At 47.4% G+C, this 14025-nt stretch overlaps 1 protein-coding gene across 1 annotated transcript in view; it reads right to left on the reverse strand.

Annotated features, from left to right (window-relative positions):
* Positions 1-14025, reverse strand: part of Slc24a3 (solute carrier family 24 member 3) — a 459193-nt gene that overhangs the window by 39299 nt on the left and 405869 nt on the right. The window contains exons 7-8 of the mRNA XM_010634169.2: positions 12977-13051; positions 3200-3225 (exon numbers count right to left, since the gene is read on the reverse strand). Of these exons, the coding sequence (XP_010632471.1) occupies positions 3200-3225; positions 12977-13051 (101 nt within the window). The remainder of the gene's footprint in view (positions 1-3199; positions 3226-12976; positions 13052-14025) is intronic.

Raw genomic sequence — 14025 nt, forward strand, 5'->3', positions numbered from 1 at the left:
CCCATGCCCTCCTCATATTGACTGTCCCCAGCTCTCTGTGCTACTCTACCCTGAGATCCTGTGGCCTTGCTGAGTGTTTGTTCACTAATGCTCTTCAGGGTGCCCTCTCCAGCACCAGGAGCATAGCAGAGGGACCCCACGATCATCTGGAAGCCCCCTACCACTGGCACCCGTAGGCCACCAGCTCAGGGCTGGGTTTAACTCTGCGTCACCTGCCTGCTGTGGACAACTGGGCTCCAGGCTTTCTATTTTAAGTATCTTTGGGGATAGGATTGTAGAAATTCCCTTGCCTCTTATCTGTGAATAGAACACCACTATGCAGTGCAGCAAACAGGGACTCTCTGATCTCAAGAAGGATGAGTCTCAGAGGATGAACGGTGATTGGGCTGTAGTGGTGGTTCAAACTTCCCTGGCTTTCGATTGGTCAAGAAAGACCTAGTAGTGACCAGAGAGATGGAAAGTGGAAGAGTGCCCCTTCTTCTTTCTGTCTTCAACCCAAATTTAATGGCTGAAATCACAGCAGGTATGTTGGGATCACTAGGGAAAGACCAAGAGGGTGCAGAATTGTTGTGATATGCATATCTGGGATACTTGGTATGTGAGAAAAGTGAACCATTATACTTTTAATCCACTGTGGCTGGGTTCTCTGTGGCCTGGCATCAAACACACACCTGCCTGACTGCTGGCCACCACATCTGGGTTGAACAGGCTCTCCTGAAGAATGCTGCTTTAGGAACAGTAAAGAGACTCTAAATTACACACGACAGAGATTACCTTGTCTTTGTATACACTCTGCCGCCCTCTTTGCCTGTGGGTCCCACATCCAAGGAGTCGAGGAGTCAACCAGCCATAGATTGAAAATGTTTGAAAAAATTTTCATCTGTACTGACTAGGTAGAGGCTTTTTTCTTGTCACTATCCCTAAATAATGAAATATTCTAACTATTTTCACAGGATTTACATTGCATTAGGTGTTTCAAGTCACCTGTAGATTAAAGTCTAGGGGAGAATGTGTGCATAGGTAATATAAAAAATAGGACATTTTATATAAAGGACTTGAGCAGTCACAGATTTTTATATTCGCAGGGGTTTCTGGAACCAGCCCCCACCAGGTACCAAGAGACATGTTTGTATTTGACAAAGCACATTTTCTCAGGAAGAGCACCCTTGTTTCAAAATAAACACAGCTGAAATTAGTTTCCTTTGAAGATTTGGAGTGAATTGATTACCTGCCCTGAAATTTCTAGGACATGCTGGAATAGTCTCTAACGAGGACTAGAATTTGCTATTTGAGGTATTATCGGAATGTCCCTGTGCTTTCATTACACAGATGGAAAGCTCTGATTTTAAACAGCAAATTCAGCCCCTGTGCACAGCGCAGCTTTTCAGTAAAATCACTCCTTGGGGTTGGCTGGGTAGGGGGTGGTCAAAGTGAGCAGTGAACAGTATCTTCAAGTTCAATATTTTTTGCATTCCTTAAATGAGGAGCGGAGATCCCTGAGTGTCCCAGAGCAGTCCAGGGCCAATGGTGCAGATTTAATTTCTCGGCCTCACTCATGTGAAAAATGCTCTCCGTCAGCCCATGCATGTAATAGCAACAATTATGCAACAGGCCAACCCAGCACTCCAGGAATGGTATTGTTCTGGGGCGGCAACCTCCCCTTTTCCCTAGAACTAAGCTGTGGCTCTGAATGATAAATGACTCCAACACCCTGCAGGCAGACTAAGGCACACTTTGCAATTTATTTATCTGTGCCCTCCTGCCCCATAACTCCAGGAGTGGGAGCCTGGTGCTCAGGCTGAAGGCGCTGGTGACCTGTGTCCTTGCAGAATCCAGACCCCTCAGCTGAATGCTTGGGGCCCTACACTGGCATGGGCTCACCTAACTCAGCGAAACCCTACAAGATGATCAGGAAATAGATCCTCTATTCCCTGACCCATACTATGTAAGATACCCTAAAAGACGTTTCTATGGTGATGACTGAAATGGGCTTCCTATGAGGCCGCTGTTATCTCTACCCACCATGACTTTCATCTGGTAATGCTGCTGAGATGGCAGAGGAGCTCCCCTATGATTGACAGTACCCCCGACCTGGGATGGTCTTTCTTGGTGTTTTGCTGCACAACAGCTGCAGCACAGTTCTGAGATCCACTGTGACCATGGCTTGTGTTGTCTTCAGGGCGGCATCATGAGCAGGTCTGGTGATACCAGGACACACCACAGCACTGACTGATCACGGAGGCTGAGCAGCAGTTTTGTTAATTGTGCCACCTTTTTGCACAGAATTGTTTCTGCAGCAATGTATTGTCAAGGCTGTAAAGGGGAAAGGCCTCTACTCCATTGGGTGACTGCTTTCTGCTTCCTGCTCACCTCTGGCCTGGGACACTCCTGGGCATCTTGGTCACTTCTGGGTTTCACTATTACTCCAAAAAAGACCTCTGCATTTCTTATGAGTTGCTAAGGAGATCACGTGTTTTAAAGGACATTTTCCTGGCTGTCTCCTCTTCTGCCCTCTTGGATGGAGGAGAAGGAGATCAAAAACATGTCATATAGCTAGCATATGACATTTGTCACCTGCCATCCTCAGATTATGGAAAGTCACCTTTGCAGAAGTGGCCTGAGGTCACCTTCCTCCTCAGTGATGTCCTCCAACACAGAGCTGCCCCCTCCCACAAGGGTTAGAACAAAGGGTTAAGCTGGCAATGCTGGCAGATACACTCCCCTTGCTCTAGCTCATTCCGAGCTTGCCATAATACCATGAAAGTCTAGAGTCACTCCTGTTCCTAAGAAGTTATTTCACACCATTCCACTTCTGCAGATCAAATATTTTAAAAAAGTAACAAGACTGCACCACACACTCAATTTCTGTTTCCATTTCAAACACATTTGACTTGCTCAGAACTCAAAAGGGGACAGCTGGTCCAGACAGTTGGTCAAAATGCAAATATTCTTCCATATGCTTCATTTGAAATTTTTTCCTATAAAAATCACTGATTTTCAGATCTGTAACATTTTTTTTTTTTCGGTGTCAGGCAGAACTTTAATGGGTTAAAACTCACTGACTTGCCCAGATCTTAAATTCTAGTTTCCCAAGTTGTGAGGATAATTCCCTTCCTTTTTCAAACCCTAACTCTGGCCTTCAGTACATTTGGCTGTGCCACTGAAAGAGATCATTAGAGGGAAAAAAGGAGGTACTTACCAAGAGACTTTTTCATCATATATGAACTGTGAAAAAAACAACAACAACGAGGGATTAGATATCACACACACGTGTGTGCGCACGTGCACCATGCCTCGATTGTGTGTTGCCCACCATCACTGCTGGCACAGTGGCCATTGGGGCTGGGCTGGAAGCACTGTAGGCCCACTCCCTTGGTGACCATTAACTGTGAGATGTTAACCAGACTGAAGGAAGAACCACGTAGTAGATTAGTAAGTCATTGCTCTGGGTGACTCTCTGGATGACTGACACAGAGGCCAGCAGACTAAGCAAGATGACCCACCCCAGTTGTGGGTGGCACCACTAACAGCCTGGATGCAATAAAAAGGGAAAAGAAGAAGGAAGTGTCCCATTTTGAGGAGCTCCGGCCTTCCTTTATCGCTATTGCCTTTGAACATCAGTCTCCGTGTTTTCATTTTCTTCAGTGTCCAAAGCTCACCCACCAGGGAGCTGTCAGGCTTTATACCTTGGATTGCTGCTGAACCCCGAATCCCTTTTGTTCCATGTCTTCTATCTTGGGATCATCCAACTTTCCGGGGTGCAGACAGCCACTGTGGATTCTCCTGCCTCTGACCCTGTGAGCCACCTAATAAATTTCCTTGTGCAATTATACAAAGGCTCCCCATTGATCCTATTCCTCTAGAGAATTTTATTCCTTTAGAGAATTCCTCTAGAGAACAGGTAAACCCTCGTGTTGGTTTGGTCTTCAGCCAGTGTTGCTTGGGAGGAGGTGGTATTGGCAGAGTAGGGTAGGGACTGGGGAGGAGGAGAGAAGGAGCAGGTGATTCTTCTCTTTCTATAACTTCTTCCTGACAGTCCCTTGCTTTGTCAAGGGAGATGCATTACAGCACTGAGGTCTAGAAGCAGAGGCAGGAGGCCTGTGGTTGTGTCCAAGGGCTGGTTCCTTATGTGTCACTTGTGAGGTTTCTACGCCGCAGTGCACTGCTTAGCACTGCCACAGCTCTTATGTAAACACTTGAAAGTCTGTCTTTTCAATATTTTCTTTTAATTGACTTTTTTGCTTCCTGGAAATAATTTACACCCAACTAGAAGTGGAGGATCAGCACCCCTTGCCATCACATATAGAGGGTGACCCTGAAAATGAAATTCAACAACAGTATCTGCACATGCTGGCTGAACTCTGTTGGCCGCCCATGCCCTGGGCCACTGGCCTACCCTTTGGTTAGGGTTAAGGTTAGTATTAGGGGTTAGGAGTTAGGGATTGGGTTAAGGATGGTCAGAAGCAGTGAGAGATATAACTGCCAAACAGATTTTCTCCTCATCAGTTAGGACTCACAGAAAATACATTCAGTTTAATTGATTTAAGCCCTGGTCCTTTCACGATGGAAAAGCATTTCCCAATTTTGATCTTTTGATTTTTATAAGGAGTCAAGTTGCAGTAAACAACTTTGTGGCAGAACTGGTTCTAGAGCTCAGCCCCATCTCTTAACTCAGTGTTGTTTTTATGACACACTTATCTGTCCAAACGACCAGGAAAAACCTAATGGGCACACACATCTCATTCAACTGGAAGCCCGAGACATGGCTCAGTCCTCTTGCTAACACTCATGAAATGTGTCTGCTTTCAGTACTAACTGGCTATCCCTTCAGTCAGGAATCCTCAGGAGCCTGTCTCATGTGTGTGTAAAAGTGTGTGTAAAGTGCCATTATGGCGTGGAAGTGTGGTTCACAGTGTGGGTGTTGCTTCAGTCCCTGGTGATCATCATTGTTGCCAGCTGGGCTGAAATACAGACAGCACCTCAAAGGCAGCTCACAAGCCACAGTGGAAGGACTCTCCGATTATTGGGGAGGTCCGAAGAGAAGGAGGAGGGAGAAGCAGCCACGTTTATTCATCCTCCTAACAAGCCCCTGGAAACAGACATTGGCCTCATCGTTTCCACTCCTCTCACTTTTGTCATTAGACTCAACAAGTCGACACTTGGATGAAAATGTCAAACGGAAATGGGAAGATAATTAAAGAAATCAGTACCCTAGGTTGGAAGGTGTGGAGTCCATTTCTCCAAAGGCATTCGCCGCTTTTCTCTTCTATCATCAGCTTTAAAAATAATTGTCAAGAAAGAATGGAACAGGCCAAATTATTTAAGTTGAAAGATGTTTTCTATAAATCAGTTAATTCAATATTAGTCTTAGTGATGAGTTGGAGCAATCAATTCATAGCCACTTAAGAGAATACAAGACACTAGGAGAGAGTTGATTAGACAGAGCAATTTAATTTTCTTCTGCCTGGGAAGAAAGGTAATGCCGTATGAGATGAACACAGTTTTTAGGGTGCCCTTGCTCTGTGATTGTCCCAACGGAGAGGGGCAAGTCCTACAAAGGAGTCTGGGGGAGGTCACTCACTCTGGGAGAAGGCACTTTTTCTGTGCTTTCTACAAACCATCTCTGACTTTAGTTATTGATTATTGCAGTGATCAGAAAAGAAAAATGAGAATGGTCTTTGTTGTACAAAGGACTCAAAACCAAGAACATAATTTACAGGGAGCCACATCAATCAGAGTGACAGTGGGAAAAGCTGGACGATCCTGGGAAGCACATGCTGGGGTGGAGAGGATGGCTGTGGTGGGAGCACTGGGTGTGGGTTGAGGTTCAGGAGGTGACAGGGAAAGGGAGGGGAAGGGGACCTTGAACCGTCCCAACCATAGGCACCGTCTTCCTCGTGGTCTCTGTGCAAGGTGTGAAGTCACCCCATCAGTCAGGGGACACGGCGGCAGGGGAGGACACAGGTGAGGACTCAGCTGCATGCGGCCAGTGAACAAACACGGTGTGGGTTTGCCTCTCCCCCTTGAAAGCATTGTGCAGAAAAACAAGGAGACTCCGAAAACAATAAAATGGGTGGAAGGGACTCAAAATCAGACCTGTGGAAAAAACTGATATGGGAATAAGCTTGGGCTTTGTGAGGAAGGGCAGGCAGTGAGTCCGGAGCCACCTCTGAGCGCTCAGTGGTGTGTTATGAGTGAAGAGGAGGAAAGCAGGGCAGAGGGTGCTGTTTAGCAGCATGGGTGAGGCTCTGGGTTCAATCATAAAAATAAAAAAAAAATTAAAAAATTAAAGAAGTTTGACTGAGGAAACAGGTGCAGATTACAGAATGTTCCTTCAAGGGGCCATTGCTGGACCCTGGAGATGAAGAATTATGGTCACTCTGAAAAGGACAGTAGCTCCTTTTGCTTAAGGCTGGGGATGCTTGGGAGGATGGTTATTCATTACATATTTTATGTAATTCTCTTGAGATAAGTAAGTACTGCACAACTCTTGGTTTTTATACTCTAGCTGTAACACAAAACGACTCCCACCACTCTTACAGGATTCCTAGTTTACTGGAAAACCTGAAACCATTCGCCGCCCCCCCTTGTTTTAAGACTACACCCCGGTTCCTCACTGTTGCCACTAGGTGGAGCTCACACCCCAGGCCTCCATTCCTGAGTGAAGTTGGAATGAAGTCAAATCCAAGTCCATTTCCAGTTTTCAAAGCTCTGATAAATCTCCTAGAAGGAGGGCAAGCAACTCAAGGTTGACTGGAGAGCTTTCAGCCAACTTACTTTTGTCGGGGACAAGTGTTCTAGGGGCAGTGCCCATTTGATGTCCCTTCTTGGAACAAGTCACTATCCATGTGAGTCACAGCTGGGCAACCCTGTGTGGCCTTTGTTAGTGAAACAGCCTTTCGCAGGGTGACTCCTAAGGGTAGGCCTTGGGGATCCCTCTTCTTTCTTTGCTCTGGGGACTGTGTTTGGGCCAGCCTCTGGGACAGCTGGGAGATCACATGGGATGTGCTGGCTGGAGCTGGTTCACCGAGCCTGGCTGGGCAGGTGTGCCATCCTTGGCTTTGCCCTAAGGTCTCTATGTGTCCTGCAGCTGGGCTAACTGTGAAAGACAGGAATGAATTTGAAAACATCACTCATTGCTTCCAAGCTTGGAGAGATTCTAGGCTTTGGAGAAACTGCTGGGTTCCATGGAAACCGGATTGTCAATCCTGGTGCCTGCTCTAGACTATTCCTAGCAGACAGTCTGACACCAGGCAGGTGAGACCCTGGATGTCAGAGTAGGAACTGGCAAGACAAGGGGTGCTCTAGATGGAAGAGCAGAGAGAAGTCACTGGGGAGTGGCCTGGGGCAGAGGACAGAGGCTCAGTGTCCTATGTCATGCTTACTGTTGGTCAGAACCACAAACCAGGAATGGTTGCATTGCTAAAGCTAAGATTTCATAAACTGTATTCTAATCACTGGCTCTGCTAGAATTTTAAGCAGTGAAAACAACAGGAGAAAATCAACACCTTTATTTTCTTTCAAGAGCATGAAACCCTGAACATCTTCCTTTCCTTCTTATAAAATAGAAACAGCATCCCAAAGACCCTGTCCCTCTGCAGCATGGGGACCTCTCAGTTGGACCGGAGTCCTCACTTCTTCAGCCCTGGGATCAGGGGATACAGATGGCCTGGGTGGGCCAGCGCACTTTTATTGGAGGGATAGACTAGAAAGCGGTCTGCTACCTGCACTGCGATGGTTTACCTGTCTGTGAAGGTGAGATGGGAATTCTTACTTGATGATATCTAGCAGGCTGGTGGAAGGTGGCAGTGATTGCAGCAAGGTGGAGAATAAAGACAACCTAGAGACAAGCCTCGACAAAAGCTAACCCCATATTGCGGGCTATAGGGAGTCAAGGCTAAGAAGATGAATTTAGGATACAGAAGATGAGGGTTGTACCAGGCAGTGCAAAAAGCAAGCGCACACACAAGTAAGATCTCCAGGTCATTTTCCATGTCAAAGCTGAGCGGTGCTTCCTCGTGATCTATGTTTTCCAGACATCTGCCCCCGAGTTCTTGTTCAAGGAACACAGGCAAGAATGGCCCAGCCCCAATGAGTACTGAATGTCTGTCTGTTGACAATTGTGGATGTCTGTGAAAATGCAGGTATATTTTCTATGGGATAATTTGTTCACTAGACCTGCATGTCCATTATGGTAGCTATATGTCACGTGACTAAAATTAATAAAATGACAAATTCTGTTCCTTGGTCTCATGAGCTGCTTTTTGAGGGCTTGGCAGCCACATGTGGCCAGAGCAGAGTCAGACGTTTTCACTGCTGTGGAATTCTGTCAGAAGCTGCTCTGGTGCAGATGAGTGTCCCCAAAGATCCTTGGAGATCCAAAGGTCCCTAGGGCAGCTCTGTTGGAAGGCAGGTGGGATCCTTGAGGGGAGAAGCCTAGCAGGAGGTCCTGAGGTCACTGGGACCCTGTCTCCTATTCTCATGCTCCTTGGCTGATAATGTGAGCAGTACGTGCCCCCACATACTCCTGCCATGATGTGGCAGAGGCCCAGAGCAATGGGCTGCTTGACCTTGGACTGGAGTTCCAGGTCCATGAACTAAACAAATCTCCTTTCTATCTGTCTCAGGTATTTTGCTATAGTAACTCGAACTGGTGACTAGAAAAGCACTGGCTATCTAGCAGGTGTGTCACCCGAGCCTAATCTCTTCCTTTCCATGGGATCCCTTCACCTTGGGGTGCTGCAACAAGATGGGAAATGAAGAAAAAGAAGCAGAGCTGGGCCACCCAGCTGGGACCAAGGGTTCCCTGGCACATCATTGGCAGAGAGGCTCAAGTGCGGGGCAGCCTGTTCCACAGGGATCTGTTCTCCGGGGACTTTCTCCCCTTGGTGCTCAGGGAGAAGGGTGAAAACGGTATTTCTCTGAGGACAGCTGTTAGACTGATGATGTAATAAATCATTTGCATTTATGTAAATTACATGATTATGTAAATTACAGTAACATTTTAATACAAGGAACTGACAGGCCTGCTGAAATTTGAAGAACAGGACAGAAGAGGCCCAGATGCCCACTGGGCAGAAGAGAAGGTGAGGCAGCCGGAGTGACCCCTGGACATCTATCTGTGGGCCTGCTGGGAGGATGCACTCAGGGAAGCACTGCAGGGGACACAGAACGTCCAGGGCCTGGTGAGGGTGACATTTTCTGCAAGGACGCTTGGCTGGGCGAGGGGAGGGCAACAAGAGGCCCCCACTTTATGTTTTGAAATTCAAATTGCTTCAGACAATGATCTGTCTTGCTTTTTTCTATTTTCTCCTTAAAAAATACAAAGTAACTAGAAAATAGCATAGAGCAACTTCAGGTGAAACCTCCATACCAAAGTGAGTCAACTTCGTGTCTCTAAATGTTCCACTATGTTGGTTGCAGAATCCACACGCCTGTCTCATGTCTGGCGTGAGACCTATTTTCTGGCCTATTCATGTCCTTACTGCATCTGTGCTGGACCCTGGTACCAAGGATGCTCTTAGCATCTCCAGGCTTCCCTGCACCCTCTGGCCTCAGTGTCTGCTCTGTGTATCTCCAGGCCCTTGCTTGTCCCTGACTCCTTTGTGTGACCCTTGAGGGCCTTGTGACAGGGACATCTATAGAAATGGCAGCTGGTCCCACTTACGTGGGACTCGCCCTGTTGGTGAATGAGCTCTTTATTGTACCACCTCAGGGGACCAATAATCATGCCTTCTGAACATTTTAGAGACATAGAAAAGGGAGAACATTAAAAAAAACTTTAAAAGTTAAATAAATTGGTAAGGTTGGTGATTATTTTGTGGGTAGGAGTAAGGGCTTTTGAATAAAGGAATTTTAAATGCCAGTGGCAGAGTCCAATAGAGAAGCCTATTACATAAGGAAAACCAGGGAACATGATTTTGTTACCATGACATTTGGGGAAACATAGAAAGAGGAGAATAAGAAATCATGACAAAAAGCTGCAGAGTGTGCGAGCGGCAGCCTGAGGCTGGGGCAGGGAAGGACGTGGGGATGCTGTGAAAGCCACTTTACTAAGCGCTGTGTTTCTGCAGGGTTTATGTCTGGCTTGAAAATGAACCCTGGACTCTGGCCACCAGTTAACAGGGTCAGGGATCCTGCACACCAACACAAGTGGGGATTCAGACAGTCTAAAGTTTTTTGGGCTGCCATGAGCTCTTCCCCTGAGAATCTCAAAATTGATTCTGAAATTATCACAGCATGGCCACAGAAGACAACCTTGAGGAGCAGGTTTCAGACACATTTAAGGCTGTATTTCTCAGAAGCCTTGTCCTGCTACTGGAATCTGGTCCCCTGGGGTTGTGGAGATGAAGGTTAAATGAAATTTCCTGGGTCCTACCTAGGGCCTGTGCCCTAGGCTTTCGCTTAACTGTGGACTCTTGGTTTTTGCTTTTGGTTGCCCTTGGGGATTAAACCAAGCATCTTTGCACTAAGCTACATCACAGCCCTTTGTTTTGAGACAGGATCCTGCTAAATTGCCCAGGCTCAGCTTAAATTTGAGATTTTTCTGCCTCAGCCTCCCAGAGTGCTAGGAATCCAAGTGTGCACCACCATGCCTGGCTTGGGTTCTGCATTTTAAATAGGCTTTGTGGCTGCTTCCAGGGCACATGGAAGTTGGAGGAATACCTGTTGAAGTGAAAAGGACCAAGAATTAGCCTAGAGGGCTCAAACCTGAGCTTTTCCATTGCTTCTTCACAACAGAGAACAGCAATTTTCCTCAAAATCACAAAGCCAACCTTGGGCAAGGGGTCTGCAGATACACAGCCCAAATCTCCAGGCCATGGCAAAGGCTCCTTTGACTTTGCAGCTTGGTTCTCTGTTCAGGAAACCCAGAGCTGCCGGGCAGCCTCATGTTCAGCCTGCTCAGCTCTGCAACTTGGTTCCTGCATCTGAGGGCAGAGGCGGTCCAGCCCCAAGACCAGGCTCGGTGAGCGTCACCCGCAGCCCTCGGGAGCCGAGCCTCTGTGTATCTTCACACATCATTAGCAACAATGACATTATGTATGTTGGACAGGTTCGATCAATCAGATGGAAAATGAGTCATTTCACACCCAGTCTGGCAGGCATCCCATTGGCAGGGGCAGCATCACGGTTGAGTCGCTGAGTCTGTACTCAGGGAGACCTTGACCTTCTCTGCTCCTCTTCATCACTTTGTCTTTAGGAGCATCATCATCCTGTTTTGGAATTCAAGAAGGCCCGCAGTTTTGTTCATTTACTGATCCCCCTCTCCTTGTCTCTTGAAAAAAATAAATTTTTCAAAATCATCCAAATGTCTCTTAAAAAGACAGAAGACTGGAGTGCTCATGACAAGCTTTGGTCTGTCCACTGTAGGATAAAGTTTGCTAGGAAGTGTTTGGGACATCTTGGCTGAGGCAAATAGTCCCCAAGGTCACAGGGCCCAGACTTTTGTCACAGGCAACAACCAAGAGTAGGAACCCAGAGTTCACGCCTGTCCTAAGTCGCCTAAACAGGCCTTTAAAAGATGACGCAGTTCTCAGGCCCAGCATGATGTCCTGGGCCCTTCTGCTCTTGAAGTGGCTTTGGTCACCCTGGTTATCAATGTTTTAACCTGGGAGCTTTGGAGGACAAGGTCTGGAGCAGGTACATCTCAATTTTCAGGGCACTGTGGTAATGGTTTGTAAACCAAGATCTCCAGTGTCAGAAATTGAATGCCCTGCCTGGTTCCTTGTGGAAAGTCTTGTATCAAATGTCATCTTTGCCTTGTTGGTATAAAGTTACAATGAAAGAATTACTCTCTGTGAAATAGGCAAGTAGACCAACTAGTGGGTTTAGTCCTATCTTTCAGGTATGACAATTAAAATCCAGAGTCTGATATCTCCAAGGCCATTAGAGCAAGGGGGAGATGTATTAATCAGGGTCACCCAGATATACAGAATTAATAGAAAATAATGTGTTAATTATGAGGTATGGGCTGAGATTATTATGGTGGCTGGAAGTCCCATGACCCATTGTCTGAGAGTCAATAGTGCATCTCCAACCCTAGCCCAAAGGCCTGGTCCCCAAGCCCTAGTTAAGTCCAAAAGCCCAGGGAACAGGAATGCCTGATGTCCATCTTTCCCAGAGAACCTGGTAGCTGTGTTAAGGAGTTTGGGTTTTTCCTGCTGGTGCTACTGGTGAGTTAGACAAGGTGTGAGCAATCACAGGAATGCTTGACAGGGACTTGGATGGCTCTGAGAATTGAGGGGGTTAGGAGGACAAGTGGCAGCAGTGTTACTGCTTTGCAATCAGACCTGCCTTAAACCGAGGGACAGCTGCCTGTCAATTCAGGCAAGGGATGTGGAGAGCCATGGGGGCACACCTAAGGAGATTTTCACAAGATAGAAATTGACAGGATATTTAAGCCAAGTGGATATAAATGGAAGTTACAAAAGATCAACTTAATTCTATTTCTAGGCCAAGGTGCTAGGGTGGGAATAGGGGCTGAGCTAAGGTTAGAGGGTCCAGTCTCAAGGGACACTCCCAGAGTTTGGTGAGGACATGTTGAATTAAGCCGTGAAGGTACTAGTAGAACTGTTTATCCCAACTGGACCTTGGGAGACATCACTGCTAAGAACACAGCTGTGAGGGCATGGTGGGGGTGCTGTGGAGAGAAAGGGAGTGTCCCAGATGGGCTTGCTGAGTGACAAGGGGGAGAAGTCAGTTCCAAAGCCAGAGACCCTGGGCAGGGAGTCACAGCAGAGAAGGAATGGTCGGGAAGGTGACAAACACTTGTGGACCCTGACATCTAGGACAAAACTCCCATTTGGAGCAGCCAACAACCAGGCAGGGGTCTGGTGACTGACAACAGGATGAACAAAGAGCCACCTCCACTTGCTCATTTGCCACCAGAATCCCTGAGTGGAACTCAGTGTGTGGAAACCTTGCATGGCTCTAGGGTTTGGAGCACGAAGGGGACAGAAAGGGGACAGTGACTCACCACGATGAGTGCGACCACAGAGAGTGTGTAGTAGATGGAGTCCCTCAGCAGGCACCAGGAGGACAGGGCCACCACCTAAGAGGACAGGGAGACAGAACAAGACACAGGGGTCAGGCTGTGTGGATGAGACAGTGACTCCCGCCGCTCTGGTCTGTGACAAACCAGAGATGTGGTCTCCTATGCATGTGGCTGTGCTGGCCCCAACACACAGATGTTCACTCGTGGTCTGGGTGGCTGCTCCGGGTCCTCTGAGACAGAAAGACAGGACTGAACTGCAATCTTCGTGGAGGACATGGCAGGGACAGGAAATGAAGAGGCCCAGGGAGCACGGCCCAACCTGCCCGACTTAGGATGATGATGAGCAGGCTGGGAGTCCCAGGCTATGGGGCAGGCTGAGGAAGGACAGCAAGGCTGAGGGGACCCTTGGTGCAACTGCAGGTCTGCCTCAGTGTCACTAACATCCAAGGACTTTGTCCATGTGTGACTCAGGCGCCGGCTGCCATCCCTATGCCGGTCTGAGAAGTGCTCTCAGCTGGGACACAAGGAAGCCCCATGCAGTCCCTCTGGCCTTTCTGCCCCATGTCTATCATATGCTTGGCCTTGACGGCACTTGACTCATAGTTTAACCGGAATTAAATTGATTTGGCCAGTGATTGGGAGAAAATGTTATTCTTAGCAGCTGGGACATCACCTTAGAGAGATGCTGGCTTTGCCAAAAGGCACATTGCTGAAGGCTAGGGCAGCTGTGATTGTACAAGGAAGAACCCTGTAGGTGTGTTAAAAAAGGCCAGATAAACATTTATAAACCCAGCACTCTAGGAGGATGAGGCAAGAGGACTGCAAGACTGAGCCCAGCCTGGGCATCTTAGTGACTTAGTGAGGCCCTATCTCAAAATATAATATAAAAAAGGACTGGGGATGTAGTTCAGTGCAAAGACCTTGGGTTCAATCCCCATACCAAAGTTAAATATAAAAAAAAAAAAAAAAAGAAGAAGAAGAAAAAGAAAGAAACAAGAGCCAAGACTGGGCCCTGCAGGGATTGAATAAGG

This window comes from Fukomys damarensis, unplaced genomic scaffold (genome assembly GCF_012274545.1).
Source record: "Fukomys damarensis isolate Sample0158 unplaced genomic scaffold, DMR_v1.0_HiC HiC_scaffold_7, whole genome shotgun sequence".
Classification (NCBI taxonomy): domain Eukaryota; kingdom Metazoa; phylum Chordata; class Mammalia; order Rodentia; family Bathyergidae; genus Fukomys; species Fukomys damarensis.